Consider the following 19,474-nt stretch of genomic DNA (forward strand, 5'->3'; position numbering starts at 1 on the left):
GTACTTCTGAAACAAATAATGCAACATATATTAAAAAAAAAAAGAAAAAGAAGAAGACAGCAGGAGGGGAAGAATGAAGGGGAGTAAGTCGGAGGGGGAGACGAACCATGAGAGACGATGGACTCTGAAAAACAAACTGAAGGTTCTAGAGGGGAGGAGGGTGGGGGGATGGGTTAGCCTGGTGATGGGTATTAAGGAGGGCACATTCTGCGTGGAGCACTGGGTGTTACGCACAAAGAATGAATCATGGAACACTACATGAAGAACTAATGATGTAATGTATGGTGATTAACATAACAATAAAAAATTTAAAAAAAAAAAGTCTTTCCCCATTTGGACTTTTGGGGCCAGAGGAAAAAAACCTAGCAAAAGCATTACCCATTATTATTTAATGTTACCTTGAGTAGACAGCAAAAGAGGTTCTATTGAAAAAGCCTTCTGAATTATGTTTGTCTCTCAGGGTTCTGAATCTTTCATTCACTTCCCCCCAAAAAGAACTAAATACTTACTTTAAGGTCTGAAAAAAGCAAGGGAAATTATTGGCCAAGGATCCCCCTAAAACACTTAGGGTAAGTACTGAGATACTGTGCGTTTTGTTAATTTAGCTGCTGAGAACTGTGATTGCTTACTAATATTTATGTGACTTCTCAAACTTATTAATAATCATAACTTCATATTTTGTATTTAAACAGTAGACTCTTAGCATTCTTAGATTTAACCTCCTGGTTTTTACCCATGAAAAACTTGGGATGTGTATAATATGACATGATCTTATATTTTGCCACATTTCACAGAGGAAATCATGCCCTTGAATGATCCATTTGACAGGTTCACAAAGGTCTATGAACGTCAGGATCTCACCTTCAGAATTATGACTATCCTCTCTTCAGCAGGAAGCTTGCCTGGTTCAAAGGACCTTGTTTATCAGAAATCTGGGGGTTTCCTTCTACAGATCCTAGAGTTTACAGTGCCTGAAAGACCAAGAGAAGAGACCATCTCCTTTCAAAATCCTTTTGTTAATCATTAATAATAGAGAGAGGCAAGTGTTAGTTACTGATCCCTTTTCTCTACAAATTATTCTCTTGCTAAAGGGACAGAGAAAATATTACTAGTAGATGTGCAGTTTGGAAGGAAGACTATCAATCAAGAGATCTCAAATGAGTGAGGCCCTTCTCAGTGGCTGCCTGGATTAGAAGCTCTGAAGCATTCATTGCTCTATTCAAGAACCTAGCACAAGGTCAGGTGCACAGGAGGTGCTCAACAAATATTTGTTGAATGAATAAATAGATTCTATGGATAATTCAAGTAAGCATAAGAAATATTCTTGCCCTTAAAGAGTTTACCAGTGATACAAATATAATACATAAATAAAAAGAAGCCAATTTTCTAAGAAGCTAAGAATTGGTACTGATTTTAAGTACCGTAGCTTTCCTGGAAGGTAGTTCTCTAAGGCTTAGATGAAAAAATTGAAGGTGAGATGAGCCTTAAGAGAAGGGTAGGTAGAGAGGAAGGAATTCCAGAGAGAAAGATAGGCATGAATATGTAAGGTAGAGCCAAACACACTGGGCAGATAACGATGGCAGAAGACGGTTGGGGTTGAGGATGAGGTTAGAAAAAGAAGCAGAGGCTTTGTGTGGAAGGCCTGAGCCAGCCAGACTCTCCTATGGGTCACAGGAAGCCACTGTGGTTTGCTCCACTGGAGGAGAGAGTCAGGAGGGGGCAGGAAGACCAACTGCTCTCTAATCTGCATGTCCAGGTAAGGGTCTAACTTAGGGCAGTGGCAGGAGCAATGGAGAAAGGAATGACATCGGGAAGCACAGTGAACCACCCCTGTAGGTTCCGTGAGATAAAACTACAACACTTCTCACTGGAATCACAGGAAGCGAGTCAGGTCACTGTGGGCTGCTTTGACATAAGATGCACTAGAATAAATTCTAAAGTAGGAAGAACTTTTCACTTATAAAACAGTTCTATTAGCTTGGCTTAAAACCTTTTTTCAGAAATATTCAAGCTCATTTATTTTTAAAAATACACAAGAGTAGGGGCGCCTGGGTGGCTCAGTCATTAGGCGTCTGCCTTCGGCTCAGGTCATGATCCCAGAGTCCTGGGATCGAGCCCCCGCATCAGACTCCCTGCTCGGCGGGAAACCTGCTTCTCCCTCTCCCACTCCCCCTGCTCGTGTTCCCTCTCTTGCTATGTCTCTCTCTGTCAAATAAATAAATAAAATCCTAAAAATATATATATAAATATTAAAAAATAAAAATACACAAGAGTATACAGAAACAAATAAAAATTACCCCAAATTCCACTCCCACCCACCAAGATTATTGTTATTATTTTGGTGAATACCTTTCCACACATCCTTGTATGCACAGATATATACAAAGTATGATAGAATTTTATTAATGTGTTCCATATGTGTTGTTCCACAATTGATTTTCCTCACCCCCTAATATGTTGTAAACATTTTTCCGTGTTGATAAACATTGACCTCCACATCACAATGTCAGTTTGCCTATATCACAATGTTCCGTTAATGGATATTTAGATTCTCTCTCTCTCTGTGATACCATAAACAATCCTGTGATTAACCTTATTACGCATATAATTTCCCATCTGTATAATTATCTCCAAAATACAAATCTAAGAGGTTGAACTGACTAGATCAAAAGCATATATAATTTTATGTTTTGACACCTATTTCCAAACTGCCCTCCAGGAAAGTACATCCCTTCATTCATTTACTCAATAACTACTTCTTGAACAACTAGTCTGGACCAAGCACTATTCTATATGCTGAGAATAGAACAGTGATTAAAATGGACAAAGACCCTGCCCTCAGGGACCGTACATTCTAATGCAGAACAACAGACACTAAACAAACAACTAACAGGTAACATATTGTCAAGTAGTGGTAACTGCTAGGAAAGCAAAATAAAACAGTAGTGGGCTGGAGAGTCACAGAGTGGGCAGAGGGAAAAGCGCATTTTACACGAAGTCATGAGGAAGCAACGACGAGAAGACATGTGATCGGACCTGTGAAGATAGCTGAGGGAAACAGTGGTGCAGAGAGAAGGAACAGGAAGTGCAAAAACCCTGCCGTGGGAACCTGCCCGGCATGTTTCAAGGCCAGAAAGGCAGTGATTCCTGAGAGTCGCGGGAAACGTGGGTGGACAGGGAGCCAGGTCAGACCTGAGATTGCACACGAAGAGCAGTGTCCATGAGGGGCTTCGCAGCCATTCGTGGAGGTGTTTGGATCCATTATGATATTGGCCAAAGGGATCTGAGATTCTAGTCTGAGGATACTAAAAGAGAAGGGAGAAAGATGGGACCAGATCTACTTTTGTGTTTTGCCCCTTCTCGGTCTCCTATTCATTAGACACTCTGCTGAGCATGGAGCCTGACGTGGGGCTCTATCTCGTGACCCTGAGATCATGACCTGAGCCAAAACCAAGAGTTGGACTCTTAATCAACTGAGCCACCCAGGCGCCCTGAGACCTGTCATCTTAATAAAAACTAAGGCAGCAACATGGGCTCATGATAGCTGATTTATATTAATTTTCCCCAAGCCATCTAACACAGAATCTTTAACACAGAAGGTGGTATAAATATAAATATTTGCCGAGTAAACAAAAGAATGTATTGACAAATCTTCTCTAAAAGTACCTTTACTTTGTAGGTGCTCTTCTATTGTTTTGATTAGTGTCGATATCAGAGGCTACATTTTGACTCTCTTCTCCAATTCTGAAGTTCTTTGACGACAGCTCCCTGGGCCCTGCCTTGGCATCTTCTTACATCTGCGGGGAAAGTCCGAGGAATTTAGATGTGACCAAAGAGAGCACTGACAGTATTTAAGACACAGGTTTGAGTAAACCCAGGGCTTCACTCTGCCCCAACATATCTGCCTGAGATCACAATTTCTTCTACAGTGATACTTTAGAAGTCACACAGAAAAAAATAATACTAAATAAGAGCAAAAGAAATTTTTAAAAAATTAACTTCAGGAGAAAAGGTGATTTGCTAACAATGAAAATTGCAATGTTGGTTAATTTACTGTTCTTCAAACAAAATTAAAAAAATAACATTTTCTTCTGGTTATAAAAGTAATTCATACTCATTGTAGAAAAATGTATCAATACTGAAAAGCATAAGATAGAAAATAAAAATTACACAAAAACCCATTTTAAACATAATTTTGATCCTACTGTACACACATAGTCTTACATCTTTCTTTTTCCCCTGACAACAAATTCTGAACATCTTCCCAATAACATGTTTTGTTTTTGAGGATTTATTTATTTATTTGAGAGAGCACGTGGAGGGCAGGGCAGAGTGAGAGAATCCAAGCAGACTCCATACAGAGCAGGGAGCCTGACGCGGCTCGATCCCACAACCCATGAGATCAAAAACCTGAGCTGAAACCAAGAGTCAGATGCCCAACTGACTAAGCCACCCAGGTGCCCCCTAATAACATGTTTTTAATATTATTAGTAAAAGATACGTAATGTTTCAACTATGCCTTTGTCATAATTTATATTATGTGCCTATTATGGACAATTGTTTTCAACCTATATTATAAACTCTTATAGTGTTGCAGTGAACATTCTTGTACATGATCGCTGAACAAATCTCTAATCAATGCCCTGAACTAGAGCCCAGAAATGTAACTGTTTGGCCCAAATATATGATGTTTTTAAAGTCTTTTGTTAAGTGTTTCAAAAGTTCTTTCCAGAAAGGTCGTATTAATTTACACTTCCTTCCTACTACCCTCAACCATCCCTGTCACCCCATTATAGGCTAAGAGACTAGCAAGGATGTGCTGGGTTCAAATCCCAGCCCCACTCTTAGGAAAGTTATTTAACCTCATGAAAGCTCAGTTTCCTCATCTGTAAAGTGGGGATAGTAACGGGGTATCCAGCTCATAGGCTGTTATACAGATTAAATGAAATGATAACATAAAATTGCCTATTATAGTCCCTGGCACATAACATGCAGTCAATAAGTATTATCAACTGGTACCAGTAACCAGTAAAATCACTCCTCCCGATTCACTCCTAGCCATTGTAATATTTGGGTGCAAAATCCCCTAACACAGTCGGGAAAAGTACCAAGCTTCCCTTTTTAATAAAACTGTTTATAGCTGAAGTCACGCAATTATTGTATCCACACACAAAGCCTCGGTATTCTGAAAATGGCAGCCTCTTTAGTTACCACCTGGAAGCAAAGAGGATCTTCTGAAAGGTGTTTTCTGCGCTTTATACATTATTTTCACAATGGTATTTTTCTTATTATTTCAAGAGAAACATATCTACTCCAGGGGCAACGGCCACAATTCGGAACTATCGCAGCACGAACAGCTGTATAATTCATCAACAGGCCTCACGGGTATCGACCTACTACATTTTGGCCATAGGCTTTCAAAAAAAATCAATGCTTGTTTGTTTGTCTGTTTGTTTGTTTTAAAGTCCCTGAGCAACTTAACTAAGAATTTCTTTCCAATTAATTTGGAATTCAATGAGTTTGCTGTTTGGCTGCCTCGGAAGTTTTGGCTGAGGTGATCCCAAGATAAATGAAATCATTTGTAGAGAGCCATTTATCAGATGGAGGCCCTAAAACTTGCATAAAATCAGTTTAGCTCTATTTAAATCCAAAATAGATCATTTTCAGTTGTTTTATGAGAACACAGTAGCTTAATTTTTTATAGAGATATTTATTGGGTGGGGGAACATTAGTCTTCAGCTCTAGAGAGAAACAAAACTGTTCTGTATTTGTTGTCTGAGAGGATCTTCCTACCAGTGGCATGAATATTCAGAATGTGTTCTAGATTCTTTGAAGTTCCTTGACATTGGGTAAATTTGTGTCATTATTTAGGAGAGAAACCCTGGGACATTTTACGTTGTAAAAACAACAGAGGAAATGAAATTGTAGGCTATCAGTAAAGGTCCGGGTTGTTGTTTTCACCTGGGACTTCTTTGGAAATCTACTAAATAAAAAGCTTGGGTCTCCTGCCAAAAGGTAGCACTTGGGAACAGAAAACTGATTCAACTCTTCCCTTTCAGAAGTACAAATATGCCCAGTGTTTTCCTGTCCCATTTTCCTTCTCCTTACTCTGAGATCAGTGTTATCAGACCCTATAAATTTCCCAAGCAGTGGGTCATCAAATAAACAGAGGTATATGATACCAAACAGTTGAGTTTAAATGTCTTCCTGTCTAACTGTTTTGGCCAGAAGAGATGGGTCATTCCTCCTGTGAGATGGATTAGGAAAAAATTCTCATTTCGAGTTGTCCAGAACCTGATTCCACCCAGATCAGCTTCCAACTCCCTACCGCTTCAAAGAATGACTTGCTGGACGTCCTCATATATGTCCCTCTGTGAGTCTGCATAAGAATCTCTTTGGGATGGACACTGACGGTAGAACACTGAATTATCAGGTGTGCCTGTATTTAATCTGACCGAATCAGATGACAGGACATAGCTGCATCGGTCTACTTGTATTATATAAAGCATTCTGGAATCCGACATTTCCCCCCGACACTTGTCAGTATCCAATGTTCTAATTTTTGCCAATCTAATAGATATAAAGTGGTATCTCATTCTTTCTTTCATTTGTGTTTTTCTGATTATAATATATGCGGGCATCTCATTATGCTGGTTAGCCTTGGGGGTTTCCTCTCTGTAAATCACTTGTTCATAAGCTTTGCCAATTTTCACTGGGGTTTCTGTCTTTTTCTTGTTGACTTGCAGGAGGTCCTGGTCTACTCTCCTATGGGACAGTGCAAAATATCTTCTCCCTTTCAGTCAGCTGTCTGTTAACTGTCAATGCTTAACAGGAATTCATACTACAGAAATTCTTAGTTTTGGGGTGCCTGGGTGGCTCAGTCGGTTAAGCGTCTGCCTTCAGCTCAGGTCACAATCTCAGGGTCCTGGGATCGAGCCCCACATAGGGCTCTCTGCTCAGTGGGGACCTGCTTCTCCCTCTCCCTCTGCCCCCTGCTCATGCTCTCTCTCTCTCTCTCGATCTGTAGCTCAAATAAATAAATAAAATCTTTTTTAAAAAATTCTTAGTTTTTCGGTAATCAAATTTATCAGTATTTTGCCTTATGGCTTGGAGCTTTGATGTTTTTAAGAAGTTCTCCCCATTCATGAGTGACAAAGATAGCCTCCTACATTGTCCTCTAGCACTATAACAATTTTACTTTTCTTATTTAGTCTTTAATCCACTTCCAAGTGGATTTCTCTCTGTATGCTGTTTTAGGTTGGAGTCCAGTTTTATATTTCACCATATAGTGAACATTTTCTACTAAACAATCCATGTTTTCCTCATTGACCTGGGTGCCATCTGAATCTTATACTAAATACTCATATGTACACGTCTGTCTCTAATTTTGTTTCAATGGTCTATTTGAATGGTCTATCTCTTTTGCCAAACACTATTCTTACTACTATTGCTTTGAATGATGTCTTTATATCTGGGCTACTCCCCCTGTTTATGACTCCTTTACAAGTTTAGCTTAGATATTCATGGGCTTTTATTCTTACATATACATGTTATGGTACGCTTATTATTAAGTTCCTCAGAAAATTATTTGTAATCTACATTGGGATTGCATTGAATATGTGAATTAATTAGGACAGACTTGAGCTCTTTATATATTAAGATCTTCCACCCAAGGGTATGGAATGTGTTTCCATTTAAATTAAATCACTCTATGTTCTTGATTAGACTTTTAAATTTTTTTCCAAAGACTATTCTATACTTACACTAACTCAGGTAATAATCACAACAACCATTTAATCTTCTAGTATCACCATTTTCCAAATGAGGAAACTGAGCCCAGAGAAATAAGGGACTTGCCCAAGAACTCACTGCAAGTGAGTAAAGTAAGTAACAGCCTACAATTCAAATAGTTTATAGTCCATACTCTTAACCACTGTATTGCCTCTCAATTTACAGGCAGTAACTTTATAAACTTCATAGTTTGGCTGCCATTGTGAATGGTATCTTCTTTGTATTATTATTCATTCATTATCCGATAAATTATTTTTATTATATTTTCTAATCTATTGTTGCAGTTGTAGAGAAATGTAGTTCTTTTTTTAAATTTTAATTCTAGTATAGTTAACATAAAGTGTTACATTAGCTTCAGGTGTACGATATAGTGATTCAACAATTCCATACATCACCTAGTGTTCTTTTTTTTAATTTTAATTCCAGAAATGTAGTTGATTTTTAAAAGCTGATATTTGCATCCAGTGAAGTTGCTGATTTCTCTAATTAGTTCTATGGTCTATTGTTTCTGTTGCCTTTTTTTTTTTTTGGTATATCAACTGTCAATAATGGCCATTTTGTCTTTTCCTTTCCAATTTTTAAGTCTTCTCATTCCTTTTTCTTGCCTTATAGCATTGGCCAAGACTTCCAGTAAATGGTAGACTCTCTGTAGAAGAGATCATGGGCAAAGAATGTCTCTTAAAAAAGGCAATGTTGTCCCAGAAGAAGGTTTTCGTTTTATCTTGGCTATATACATGCAGCACATCAGAGAACTGTTTCAGAGACTATAGGCTAGAAATTGTGTCTGGTGGTCAAGAATCCATTCTAAGCAGACAGGCCCTGTGCTTATCTATGCCACAGATATTACTTTTCCTTAGGAGATAGCCCTTCCAGGGGAGACATAGCTCAGTTGTGATAAATTTGACTTCATTCTGACTTTAAGTACATTTAATTCCGTCCTAAAGCCCTATAGCAACAACAGAGCTCTGCACCTGTCACTTGCTTCACACAATCTGCTAGATGCAATTGCTTCTGACAACACATTGGTCTCCATCCCCATGGGGCAATTCACAGACAGCAGCATTGGAAGGAGCCTTAGAGATCAAGTGTTGCTCTCATTTTACACTCATCTAAAAGTCCCCATAGTGGGTGCCTCATCACCCTTGAGCAGATGATCCACCTTGGGGGGCTGATGCTAACAACTGAGAGAGCTTGAATCAGACCAGGGGCTAACACAGCTTTCTCCTAATTGGCTTCATCACTCCATCTTCAATTGGCCCTGCTTAGCATTCCTGGCAGCATCTCAAGGCCTACAGTGACTCATCCATCCCGACTTCAATGGGGACCTAGAGGAGAGAAAGAGGGAACATCCACTCTTCTTTCTTGTATCCTCAAGGCTTTTCCCTATTCAAGACTGGCTCATCTGTACAGAAGTGGGTACTGGTGGCTCCATTATGTAGTCCTGGGGCCTGAGCACAGTCAGACTCATCAGAAGCTCTGAGTAGGTGACCAAACACACCCCTCCCTTTTACACATACCCAGGGTGACTAACACTTGTGGTAGAGATGAGTGAACTGAAAAGCCCCACAGGAACCTCACACCCAGTACATCCAAAATGGAACTTCTCACCATCTCCTCCAAACTTGCTCCCCTCTTACAGTAACCCCTGCCCAGGCCCTGGAACAATCTCCATTCCACCATCCTTAGCACCTTCCTGCCCATCACACCTAAGGAGTTACCAAGCCTTGGCCACTCAGCACCCTGAGAATCTCTCTGGCCCACTCTCTCCTCCTCATTCTGATTGAGGCCTTGGCCATACCCTCCCAGCCGTTCCCTGTGCTCTACTCCTGACCACTGGGACCCACCTTCCGTGCTATTGCTGAAGGGAATCTTCATGCCTCTCTAACCGCGTCTCCTGCCTAAAACCTTAGAAGGCTCCCCACCACCATCAGAGCAGATGCTCCCTAGCGTGGCATCTACTACTCTCAATAGCATAGCCCCACTGCTCTTTCCAACCTCACACCCTGATGGCAGGACCCCCAGATCCCCACTTCCCTCTACCCTCCCTGACTGTGCTTCTGATCCCTGTTCCCCCTACCTGGAACCTGCATCCCATTTACTGGGAACAGTCTCATGCCCCTAGAAGCATGTTGGGGGGCCCTGCTCTGGGAGCCTTCATTGCCTCCCCATCCCCTTGTCCTGCTGAGGTGCCCTCTCTCTGGGCTTCTCTCCCAAGACCCCGTGCATCCATCCCACTAAATTATAACATTCTCTCACTATAGGAAACCGGATTCTCTATGACAATAGTTTATTGCATAACCAGTCTGGTTTCATCCCTTTTCATATTTAAGATACAACCGTGAATAAAATACATGGAGTCAGAATTAGTGTGGGAGTGCCCCCAAAGGGACCTGTTCACCACTGGGTGTCAAACGCCTAGCACAATGTCAACCTGGCACACGGTGGCCCGTGTGAATGAACAAATGATAAGTGGATGAATGATGAACGCCCTTTCAGGACTGGGCGGGCGGTCACGATCGGGGCACATGCTGGATATAGATGGATAGTGAGTGGCAGTCCTCGGCGCTGCGTGGGGAGGGGGTGCTGCAGGGCGGCGGGGCGAGGGCTGGATGGCTAGGGGCGGGGGCGTCTGAGGCCGGGGACCCAGGGTGGCCCGCGAGGGGTCGGGCTTGCCGGCGGACCCTGCGCCACGACTCTGCGCGAATTTCGCTTTCGCTTTGGGCCAGCTGGAGGCGGCGGGGCCGTCCCCAGAACGGCTGCGGCCGGGCACCGCGGAGTTAATCCGAAAGCGCCGCAAACCCCGCGGGCCGAACTCCACGTGTCACCGAGAAGCTGATGTAGAGAGAGACAGAGAGAGAAAGCAAGCAGGAGACCAGAGTCCCGGGAAAGTCCTGCCGCGCCTCGGGACAATTATAAAAATGTGACCCCCTGGGTCGGCCTCCCACCACCGCCCTCACCTGCTGCGCCCTCAGTCCGCGTCCAGCGCCGGCCCAGCGTCCACGCAGTGCCCGCTCAGCATGTGCCCGCCGCGCGGTGAGTACCCAGCCCGACCGGAGCCGCCGCGCTCGGCGCGCTCGGCGCGCTCGGCGGCGCTCGGGTGGGGAGGGGCGGCAGCCGGGGAAGAGGTGGCAGAAACTTGGGACCCGCTAAAGGAAGATTGGAGGGCAGTCAGCAACCTCGTGCAGAGGTGAAAGAAAGAATGAATGCGTGCTTACCATGCGCTAAATAGGACACTGTCTCCTTATCTGGAAACAGCCTCGTGGGCTATCATTATGCCCACTTCACAGGTTTGAAACTCAGGCCCCACCCGGTACCTTTCCTTCTCAGGGTCCCTCAGCTACAGCTATGAGAGGGCGGATCCCAGCCAGCTTCAAAGTGAGGCTGTCTCCCCAGTTTCCAAAACACTAGGCCATGAGTCTAGGCTAGTCACTTCCCTACCTGGCCTCAGTTTCCCTACTGGTGAAATAGAGGGTTTTACTGGGAGAGCGCTGAATCCAACATCCTTGTCTGAGCTCATTAGGGGGCCCTCACAGGGAGTTGGCTTCTAGCCCTACAAAAGAGCCCTGCCTTCCAAGAACTTGATTCATTTCTCAGGTGTTGAAGGAAGATTGGAAATGGTGGAGGGAAGTTGGTGTGGTTAAGATGTGGATGGGTGGAGATGACCAGAATGGATAGAAGGTAGAGGCAGGCCTAACCAAGCTGACAAGCTCAGCCTGCTCCTCTTCTTTTCCAGGCCTCCTCCTTGTGACCATCCTGGTCCTCCTAAACCACCTGGACCACCTCAGTTTGGCCAGGAGCCTCCCCACAGCCTCACCAAGCCCAGGAATGTTCCAGTGCCTCAACCACTCCCAAAACCTGCTGAAAGCCGTCAGCAACACGCTTCAGAAGGTGAGTTTTTCAATATTCTTGTTCCCACTTTGCAGCCTCTCTAGGGAAGGGGCTTCTCTGAACCCCTGGTCACCTGAAAAGAACTGCGGAAAAATTGGGGACGTTAATCAGGAGCTGTCAAGACAGGGAGACAGAACTTTACAAAGGGCCCAACTATTAGCTAAAGAGTCTCAATGGAATTGTGTATCCAGAGAAAGCAAGAGTGGTAATAAATTATAAGGGCACTCATTTTGGCTATGTCTACACAGAGGAAAGCGGATATTTACAGTGTTCCCTGTAGCCTGCCAACAGAGATGGAATTGTGTCAGGCCCACACTGTTTCTCTGACACACTTATCAATCCAGGAAACCATTATTAGGTGCAGCCTCTGTGCTCCAGGGGCTACAAAGATGAATTAGACTTTCCCCTCACGTTGCTCACCAGCTTCCAATGTGGTAACACAGTTCTTTGTCTGAGCAGCACATTCCAGGGGGCCTATGGCAGTGGGCGTCCAGCCTTCATTTTCTAGGGAGAGAGTTATCTAATATTATTTACAGCTTCATTCATTTTTTTAGGTTTCATATTTTAAAGCAAAAACATCTTCTTTCCTTTTAAAAGTACTTCTATACCTATACTTCTGCTGGAACAGCCAAAAACTGATGTTTTAAAAGCTGTCTTTTGGCTTCCTGTCCTCTAGTAAATCTTTCCTGAATATTTTCTAGCTTGTTGTTTTATGAATATATTAAAATAAGCTCAAGGCCACAAGGCCCTCTAAAGAATTCTTTTCCCGCTCTAAGCTTTCACAGTGTGCTGCCAATTGCTTCTCACAGTTCAATCTTAATTAAAAAGGCCAAGTGAAAACTGCAGAGAAAAGTGCTTTGACTCCTCAAGAAAGTTTCGATATGGATACAGTTGAGGAGCTGCAATTTAAATAGATGCTTTTTGTGAGAAAGCTAACTCTTCAACTCCCCAGTACAGCACTAACAGTCAAAAGATTGCAGAACTCAGTTTGATATTTTTTTATATCATTCCTTTGTCAAATTAGCTAGAACAAATCAGCTGGCTACTTACAGAAGAAGAAAGAGGTGGGAAATGCATGTGATTCACAGCCCACAGATTTGTAGAGTTTGGTCCATACCTTTTGTCTTTGATTTTGAGTTTGATGCCATTGAAAAAGAGGACCTTTCATATAAGAATCCAGATTTCCGGCTTCTCTCGAAAAGATCTAAAGAACTACAACAGAGGGCCCGTATTTCCAAAACGTAACTCTTTACCACCTGCTCAGGATGGTGACTGCCCAGGTGTGTGTGAACACCTCCAGGACCAGTGTATAGTTTCCTGTTTCTGCTATAACGAATTACCACAAAGTAAGCGGCTTTAAACCACACCAATTTCTCATCTTACAGCCCTGGAGTTCAGAAATCTGAAATAGGCTAGAGTCCAGGTGTGAGCAGAGCTGTGTCCCTTCTGGAGACTCTAGGGGAGAATCCATTTTCTTGCCTTTTTCAGCTTCTAGAGGCAACCCACATTCCCTGGTGTATAGCCCCCTTCCATCCTCAAAGCCAGCGATGGCCAGTTGAGTGGTCCACATGCTGCATTATTCTGACGTTGACCCAGCAATTACATTGGACCTACCCAGATAATCCAAGATAACCTCCTTATTGTAAGTCAGCTGATTAACAACCTGCATTTCATCAGCAACTGTAATTCCCCTTGGCCGTGTAACATATTCTCAGGTTCCAGGGGTTAGGAAGTGGATGTGGGGTTGGGGGATAGGGCATTATTCTGCTTACCACAGAGATTCTACTACTTTTTTCCAAACATGCTCTGCATCTCAAGTCTTGATTACGGTTCATGCAGTTCCCTCTGCCTGAAATCCCTCCCCTCTGCCTGCCACCTTCTAATCCTCTCAATGCAGATGTCTCATCTCGGCCTTCTCAGTACTTCTCACCTGCTGACATGACTCCTCATCCTTTGGGCACTTTCCTGTCTCTGCAGTTGAACTTGGAATCTGGGAAGGGAGCAGCGGATGATAGTCCTCTTCTTTGTCATGTTCCTTAGTACAGTAAGTCCCCCCTTATCCAAGGGGGATACTTTCCGAGACCTCCAGTGGACCTCTGAAACTGCAGACAGTACCAAACCCTGTACTGTGTTTTTTTCCTATACACACATACCTATGATAAAGTTTAATTTCTAAACTAGGCACAATAAGAGATTAATAACATAACTGATAATAAAATAGAGCCATTCTAACAACATAAGTTACGGGAATGTGGTCTCTACATATCTTACTGTACTGTACTCACCTTCTTGTGATGTGAATGCCTACGTGATGGGGCGAAGTAAAGTGAGTGACAGGGGCATTGTGGCATAGCATAAGGCTACTAGTAACTTCTTGACTCCGCATTGGAAGGAGGGTCATCTCCTTCCGGACCACAGTTGCTGGCAGGCAACTGAAACCAAGGAAAGTGAAGCCACAGATAAGAGGGGGGACTACTCGCACACCTGGGCCTTGATGAATGGAAAAATGATCTCAATCTTCGATCAAATTTATGGACTTCTTAGATAAATTTCATAATTCTAATCCGACAGTGCTTTCCAACATGCTTGTAAGATGACATCTGTGTGTGTGGTTGCGTATGTGTATGTGAACCGCAAATTAAATCTCCACTTGTCTTTAGAGCTACATGTTTGTTATAGCCATCAAGTTGGGACCTTAACAGTTCTGCCTTTAGAAGTTATACTTGAAAAGGATATTCATAAAACACAGGTGCTTTGGCAAAAGGAAAAAACTGTCTTCACCAGAAACAAGTGTCACAGCGTGGTGTAGATGCTGATTAGCATAGCCTGTTGAAATGATTTATAGTGTTTACATAATGGAAAAATGGATCATCCAGAGAGATGGAGAGAGAATGTAAATAACCGGTTTCCTTTTGTCTTAGGAAGATCCCAAATTTCCTACAGGTCAACGAGATGGATGTCAGAAGCAGCCGGCTCTCTCTTTGCTGGCACCCTGCAGGGCCAGCCTCATATGAAGCCAGGTGCCTTATTAATAATATAGGCTGGGTTACTCTTTATGTTTTTTACAGGCCAGACAAACCCTAGAACTTTATTCCTGCACTTCCGAAGAGATTGATCATGAAGATATCACAAAGGATAAAACCAGCACAGTGGAGGCCTGCTTACCATTGGAATTAACCATGGTATAGATGATTTTCTTCCCCAAGCATGTAATGCAGTTAAGAGCTAGGCATCAAACCTCACCTTCTTCCAGAAATGTGCATGTTTCTGGTCTCTATCATCGTGAGATTTTAACAGGTCCCACTTCAGAAGTTGAATTTAAAAAAAAAAATACATATATATACAACAAATATGTGTTTTACAACAATGTGAATGTACTTAATACTATTGAACTGTACACTTAAGAGTAGTAAAGATGGTAAATTTTATGTTATGTGTTTTTTACCACAATAAAAAAGATATGTTTGAGAAAAGCCAGGAAGACATATATTAAGAATTAATATCTTTGATGTGATTTTTTTTTTCTCTAGAATGAGAGTTGCCTGGCTTCCAGAGAGATCTTTTTGATAACTGTAAGTCAGAAAATTAAAGGTTTCAGCCCATATGATGAATTCATATCATTGATGTCTCATTATTTTTTCTTCTAGAATGGGAGTTGCCTGGCCTCCAGAAAGGCATCTTTTATGACGGTAAGACACAAATATTCTTTCTTTCCTCAAATGCAATGTGGGGGAAACATTTTTAGCCATCTAAGTGGTTCCTTCCCCATTTTGTCAAATCACTTAGACCCTGTGCCTTAGCAGTATCTATGAGGACTTGAAGATGTACCAGATAGAGTTCAAGGCCATGAACGCAAAGCTTTTAATGGATCCTAAGAGGCAGATCTTTCTGGATCAAAACATGCTGACAGCTATTGATGAGCTCTTACAGGTGAGAACTTCATACTACCAGTAAGAGCACCTTCTTCATGCCGAGACGGCTAGTCAGGGTCCATGATGAAGTATAAAATCGCCCCTTCCTGGATTAGGAAAGGCCTGAAATCCCCTTCCTATATCCCCTACAGAGCCTCTTGACAAAGGGCACTCGTGAGCAGGCCACAGCAAGAAAAGCAGACTCCCACTTGTTGATCATGTGGTATACACCAGGCTCTCTGCAGATGTTTTCATAGATTTTCTCTTACCATCCCCACAACAACCACATGGGGTGTGTACAACGGAGGAAAGCCAAGCTTAGAGTCAGCCGCTTGTCCAAATGGCTTGTAAGTGACAGAGCCAGGATTGAAACCCCCATCAGAGAGATTTCACGACACTTATCTTCCCTCTCACCTCTAACGGCTCCAGGATGTGCACTGAGGGGCCAGCATGCATATCTGCAAATACTGTCAGAGAAGACAAGTGGGACTAATGCCTGGGTGTGACCCATTTTGAACTAAAATGTGTATGAAGTAAAAGAATGACCTATCACCTGGGACATCCACAATGTCACTCATAGACAAGAACTGGCTTTGTAATTTCTGAGTCACCATAGCTCATGATGCTAATACAAAACAGAGAAATGTTCACATAAGAAAGAACAGGGTGACTACCTTGGTGACCAGGGCATGGAATACAAATAAGTATGGTTTCTCTCTTTGTGTCAAATCACTGTTTGAAAGGCAATGAGCTTCCTGCAAGTATCAAAGAATGTTAGCATCTAGAGAGTTATTTCATTTTCGGGTCCTAGAGTCGGGTGACTTGAGCATCGGAATCCATTCTACCAGGAATCAGCCAACCATGCCCAAACCATTCACCCCCTTTGGGAGTCGGTATTTTCCCTTGTAAAATGGTGTGGCTTTACCCACCTTACCTTTCTCTTGGGCTTTTTGCAAGGAACAAGTGAAAGTATTGATCCTTGTGCAAATATAAGATCTTGCATTGTGTTATCAAATGAAAGGGTAAAACTGAGAGATCCGTTGCCAGGTTTATGTATCTGGTACAAATGAGTGTCTGTAGCAAACAGGTCTGTTACTCAAGGAGTTCCGATCAGTAGCAATCCGTCACCTCTCTGTTCTAAAAAGGACTTAGCTTCTTAGTATAACATACAAAAATTAATTAGATATTGCAGCAGATGTCATCTGAACAGAATTGTTCCTTTCTAAAACTCAACTCCCACTGATGAGTTTCTAAATAGCTTTAAGAGTCTTTTCAGAGCCCACTGAAGATACATGTGCTTGGATAATGAGTATTTCTTCTCTCAGGTTCTGCCTGGCCATCTGGCTGGGAGTAGATTTGGGTCGGGTTTAGGAGATGTAATGAGGGAGTGGGTTGCAGACTCTGAGACATGTATTGGCTTCACCCATTTCTACGGATGAATGTTTTAATTTTGGAATACCATGTATGTCATCCTTAATATTTATCCTCATAGGCCCTGAATTTCAACAGTGCGACTGTGCCACAGAAATCCTCCCTTGAAGAACCGGATTTCTATAAAACTAAAATCAAGCTCTGCATACTTCTTCATGCTTTCAGAATTCGTGCAGTGACCATCGATAGAATGATGAGCTATCTGAATTCTTCCTAAAAAGCTGAGGTCCCTCCCGACCTTCAAGTCATTCTTATAATAATGTGAACCAAAAATATTTTTCACAGGATGTGGGTTAAGAACCAGGGAGGGGGTGGCTTGACCTGGTCCTACTTAAGCTAGTACAATAATTCTCATGCTTGTTTACATTAGTTGCCCCCCCAAATCTGAAAGATGTGACTGTTACATCCACAGGCTGCCTTTGATCAAGTAGATTTCACATTTACTATGGATAAGTTGTTTTTTAAGTTTTCATGAGCAAATTGCTAAGGAGGGAAAATGTCCTCACTGAACATGTTTTTCTTTTCCCTTTAATAGAAGAGCAAGAATTTATAAGCTATTTCTGTACCAAAGTGTTTGTAGAAACACACTCAAGCATAATTTATTTTAAAATAATTATTTATATAATTTTGTGTTCATGAAGGCATGTGAATTAACTTATATTTATTTATGTTATATTTATTAAAGTATTTATTATCAGATGGATTTGAGAAATATCTCATGTTCTAAAAATAAAATGATTGAATAAAATGTCTCATATTTTTTCTAATTGGAATACTTTAAGCGTTAAAATACACATTGTGGGAAAACTGAAAACTCCAATGTGAACAAAATTCCCTTGGAAAGAATGCCACAATATTCTTACCCAAGTCCTGCTTCCTCTAATCTCTTATTTTTAAAGGGAGACTCGTAAGACTAGATACGCTTTAAGACCAAGGCCATCCAGGGGCGCCTGGGTGGCTCAGTTCGTTAAGCGACTGCCTTCGGCTCAGGTCATGATCCTGGAGTCCCGGGATCGAGTCCCACATCAGGCTCCCTGCTCAGCAGGGAGTCTGCTTCTCCCTCTGACTCTCCTCCCCCTCATGCTGTCTCTCATTCTCTCTCTCTCAAATAAATAAATAAAATCTTTAAAAAAAAAAAAAAAAAAAAGACCAAGGCCATCGGGTGAGTTATGGTTTTTGAGAGTATATTTTGTTCAACATCTGCATCTAAAAGTAAAATACTTAAAAATGTTTTTTCCCTGTTAACCACAGCCCCATAACATACTGTGTGCATTAGATAAATGCATAATAACATCCTCCAACTGAGAAAAATATCATTTAGAGGCCTTCTAGTTAAATTATTCTAATTTCTGTGACCCTTTGGGCCCTCAGGGGGAAGCTGTTTCCAAATTACGAGAAAAATTCTCCATTTGCTTCAAATGATATAGAACTTCTGCCTTGAACCACATGGATAATTGCCTCTCTTTGACTTAAGAGATGTGCTCTTAATGACCCAATATTAAATTCCATCTTTTTAATTCTCTAAACCATGTGAATTTTAAAAGATTCACTTGGCAGAATACCATGTAATTTTAGTGCTCTGATAATCATCTTCCTCCTTCATATGAAAAGGCTGTAAGAAAGGCACTATTTAGGGGGTCCTGCCGCCTTCCTCACGTGACTCCTGCCCACCAGAGCCCAGCTCGTATCCCTGGGGACCCCTCATCTGTGTGGCAGACTGACTCGTTTGTTTAAATTCTCACCCCACTTGGTATACAATTAGATAGAAATCATCAGAAGCTAGATCCCAACACCTACTCCCCTTTTCTTGAGGGATTCCTCCACAACCTTGAATGGCCTGCAAGTGATTCACAGACAGGAGTTTCTTGCCTTTAAGTGTTGGGTTTGGGGTTTCAGTGGCTTTGATAATGGGAAGAATAGCTTTATGGCATGATGGGCCATCCTTCACTTGTAATGACGACTCATCTGTGGTCTGTGCCCAGAAACAAGGAGAGGCAAGCAGATCATCTATGGACAGGGTTTGTACAGAGGAACACAGGCGTTACTTTGGTTCTAGAAATTACCATGACTGGCCCAAGAAACCTCTTCCCAACTAGTTCCAGTCTTCATTATGTGGTTAGTTTGTCTCTTTTTTCTTTTAATCCTGGGCCTACAATCTACAAGTCGTATAACATGACCAAGTTGTTTTAACCTCTCCTTGTTTCCTCTTCTAAGAAGGGAAGACGATGCTAGAACCTACCTCAGAGGATCAGAGCGAGGGTTCCATGGAACAGCTCATGCAGAGCACTCACACCGCACCTGACATGTAATACATACACCATGTGAGCAATTTTTGAAAATTATTAGCAGTCTTTGGGCTTGGTGACTGGGCCAAATTGGTGAAACCCTCCTTTGCTACTATTTTCTTACCTGTGAAATTCAGAAAACTGTAGGCCCTATTTCAGTGCTGTTGT

General features: G+C 42.1%; 1 protein-coding gene and 1 long non-coding RNA gene across 3 annotated transcripts; one reads left to right on the forward strand and one right to left on the reverse strand.

The window, feature by feature from the left end:
• Positions 1-3,067: 3,067 nt before the first annotated feature.
• Positions 3,068-10,897, reverse strand: LOC118356859. Its single transcript, XR_004819991.1, has 3 exons — positions 10,749-10,897; positions 3,667-3,797; positions 3,068-3,305 (listed from the first exon to the last, which is right to left on the reverse strand). It is a non-coding gene; the product is annotated as an uncharacterized LOC118356859 (long non-coding RNA).
• On the forward strand, positions 10,186-17,713 carry IL12A (interleukin 12A). 2 transcript variants are annotated; one of them, XM_027582985.2, is made up of 7 exons: positions 10,186-10,824; positions 11,525-11,679; positions 14,748-14,861; positions 15,210-15,251; positions 15,327-15,368; positions 15,466-15,609; positions 17,083-17,713. In XM_027582985.2, exons 1-7 carry the CDS (start codon positions 10,809-10,811, stop codon positions 17,236-17,238), a joined length of 669 nt encoding a protein of 222 aa, XP_027438786.1. In that variant the 5' UTR covers positions 10,186-10,808; the 3' UTR covers positions 17,239-17,713. The 2 variants fall into 2 exon arrangements, with proteins under 2 accessions (XP_027438786.1, XP_027438788.1); XM_027582987.2 differs by lacking the exon at positions 10,186-10,824 and adding an exon at positions 10,906-10,978.
• The last annotated feature ends 1,761 nt before the right edge of the window (positions 17,714-19,474 follow it).

Source organism: Zalophus californianus, chromosome 1 (genome assembly GCF_009762305.2).
Source record: "Zalophus californianus isolate mZalCal1 chromosome 1, mZalCal1.pri.v2, whole genome shotgun sequence".
NCBI lineage: Eukaryota > Metazoa > Chordata > Mammalia > Carnivora > Otariidae > Zalophus > Zalophus californianus.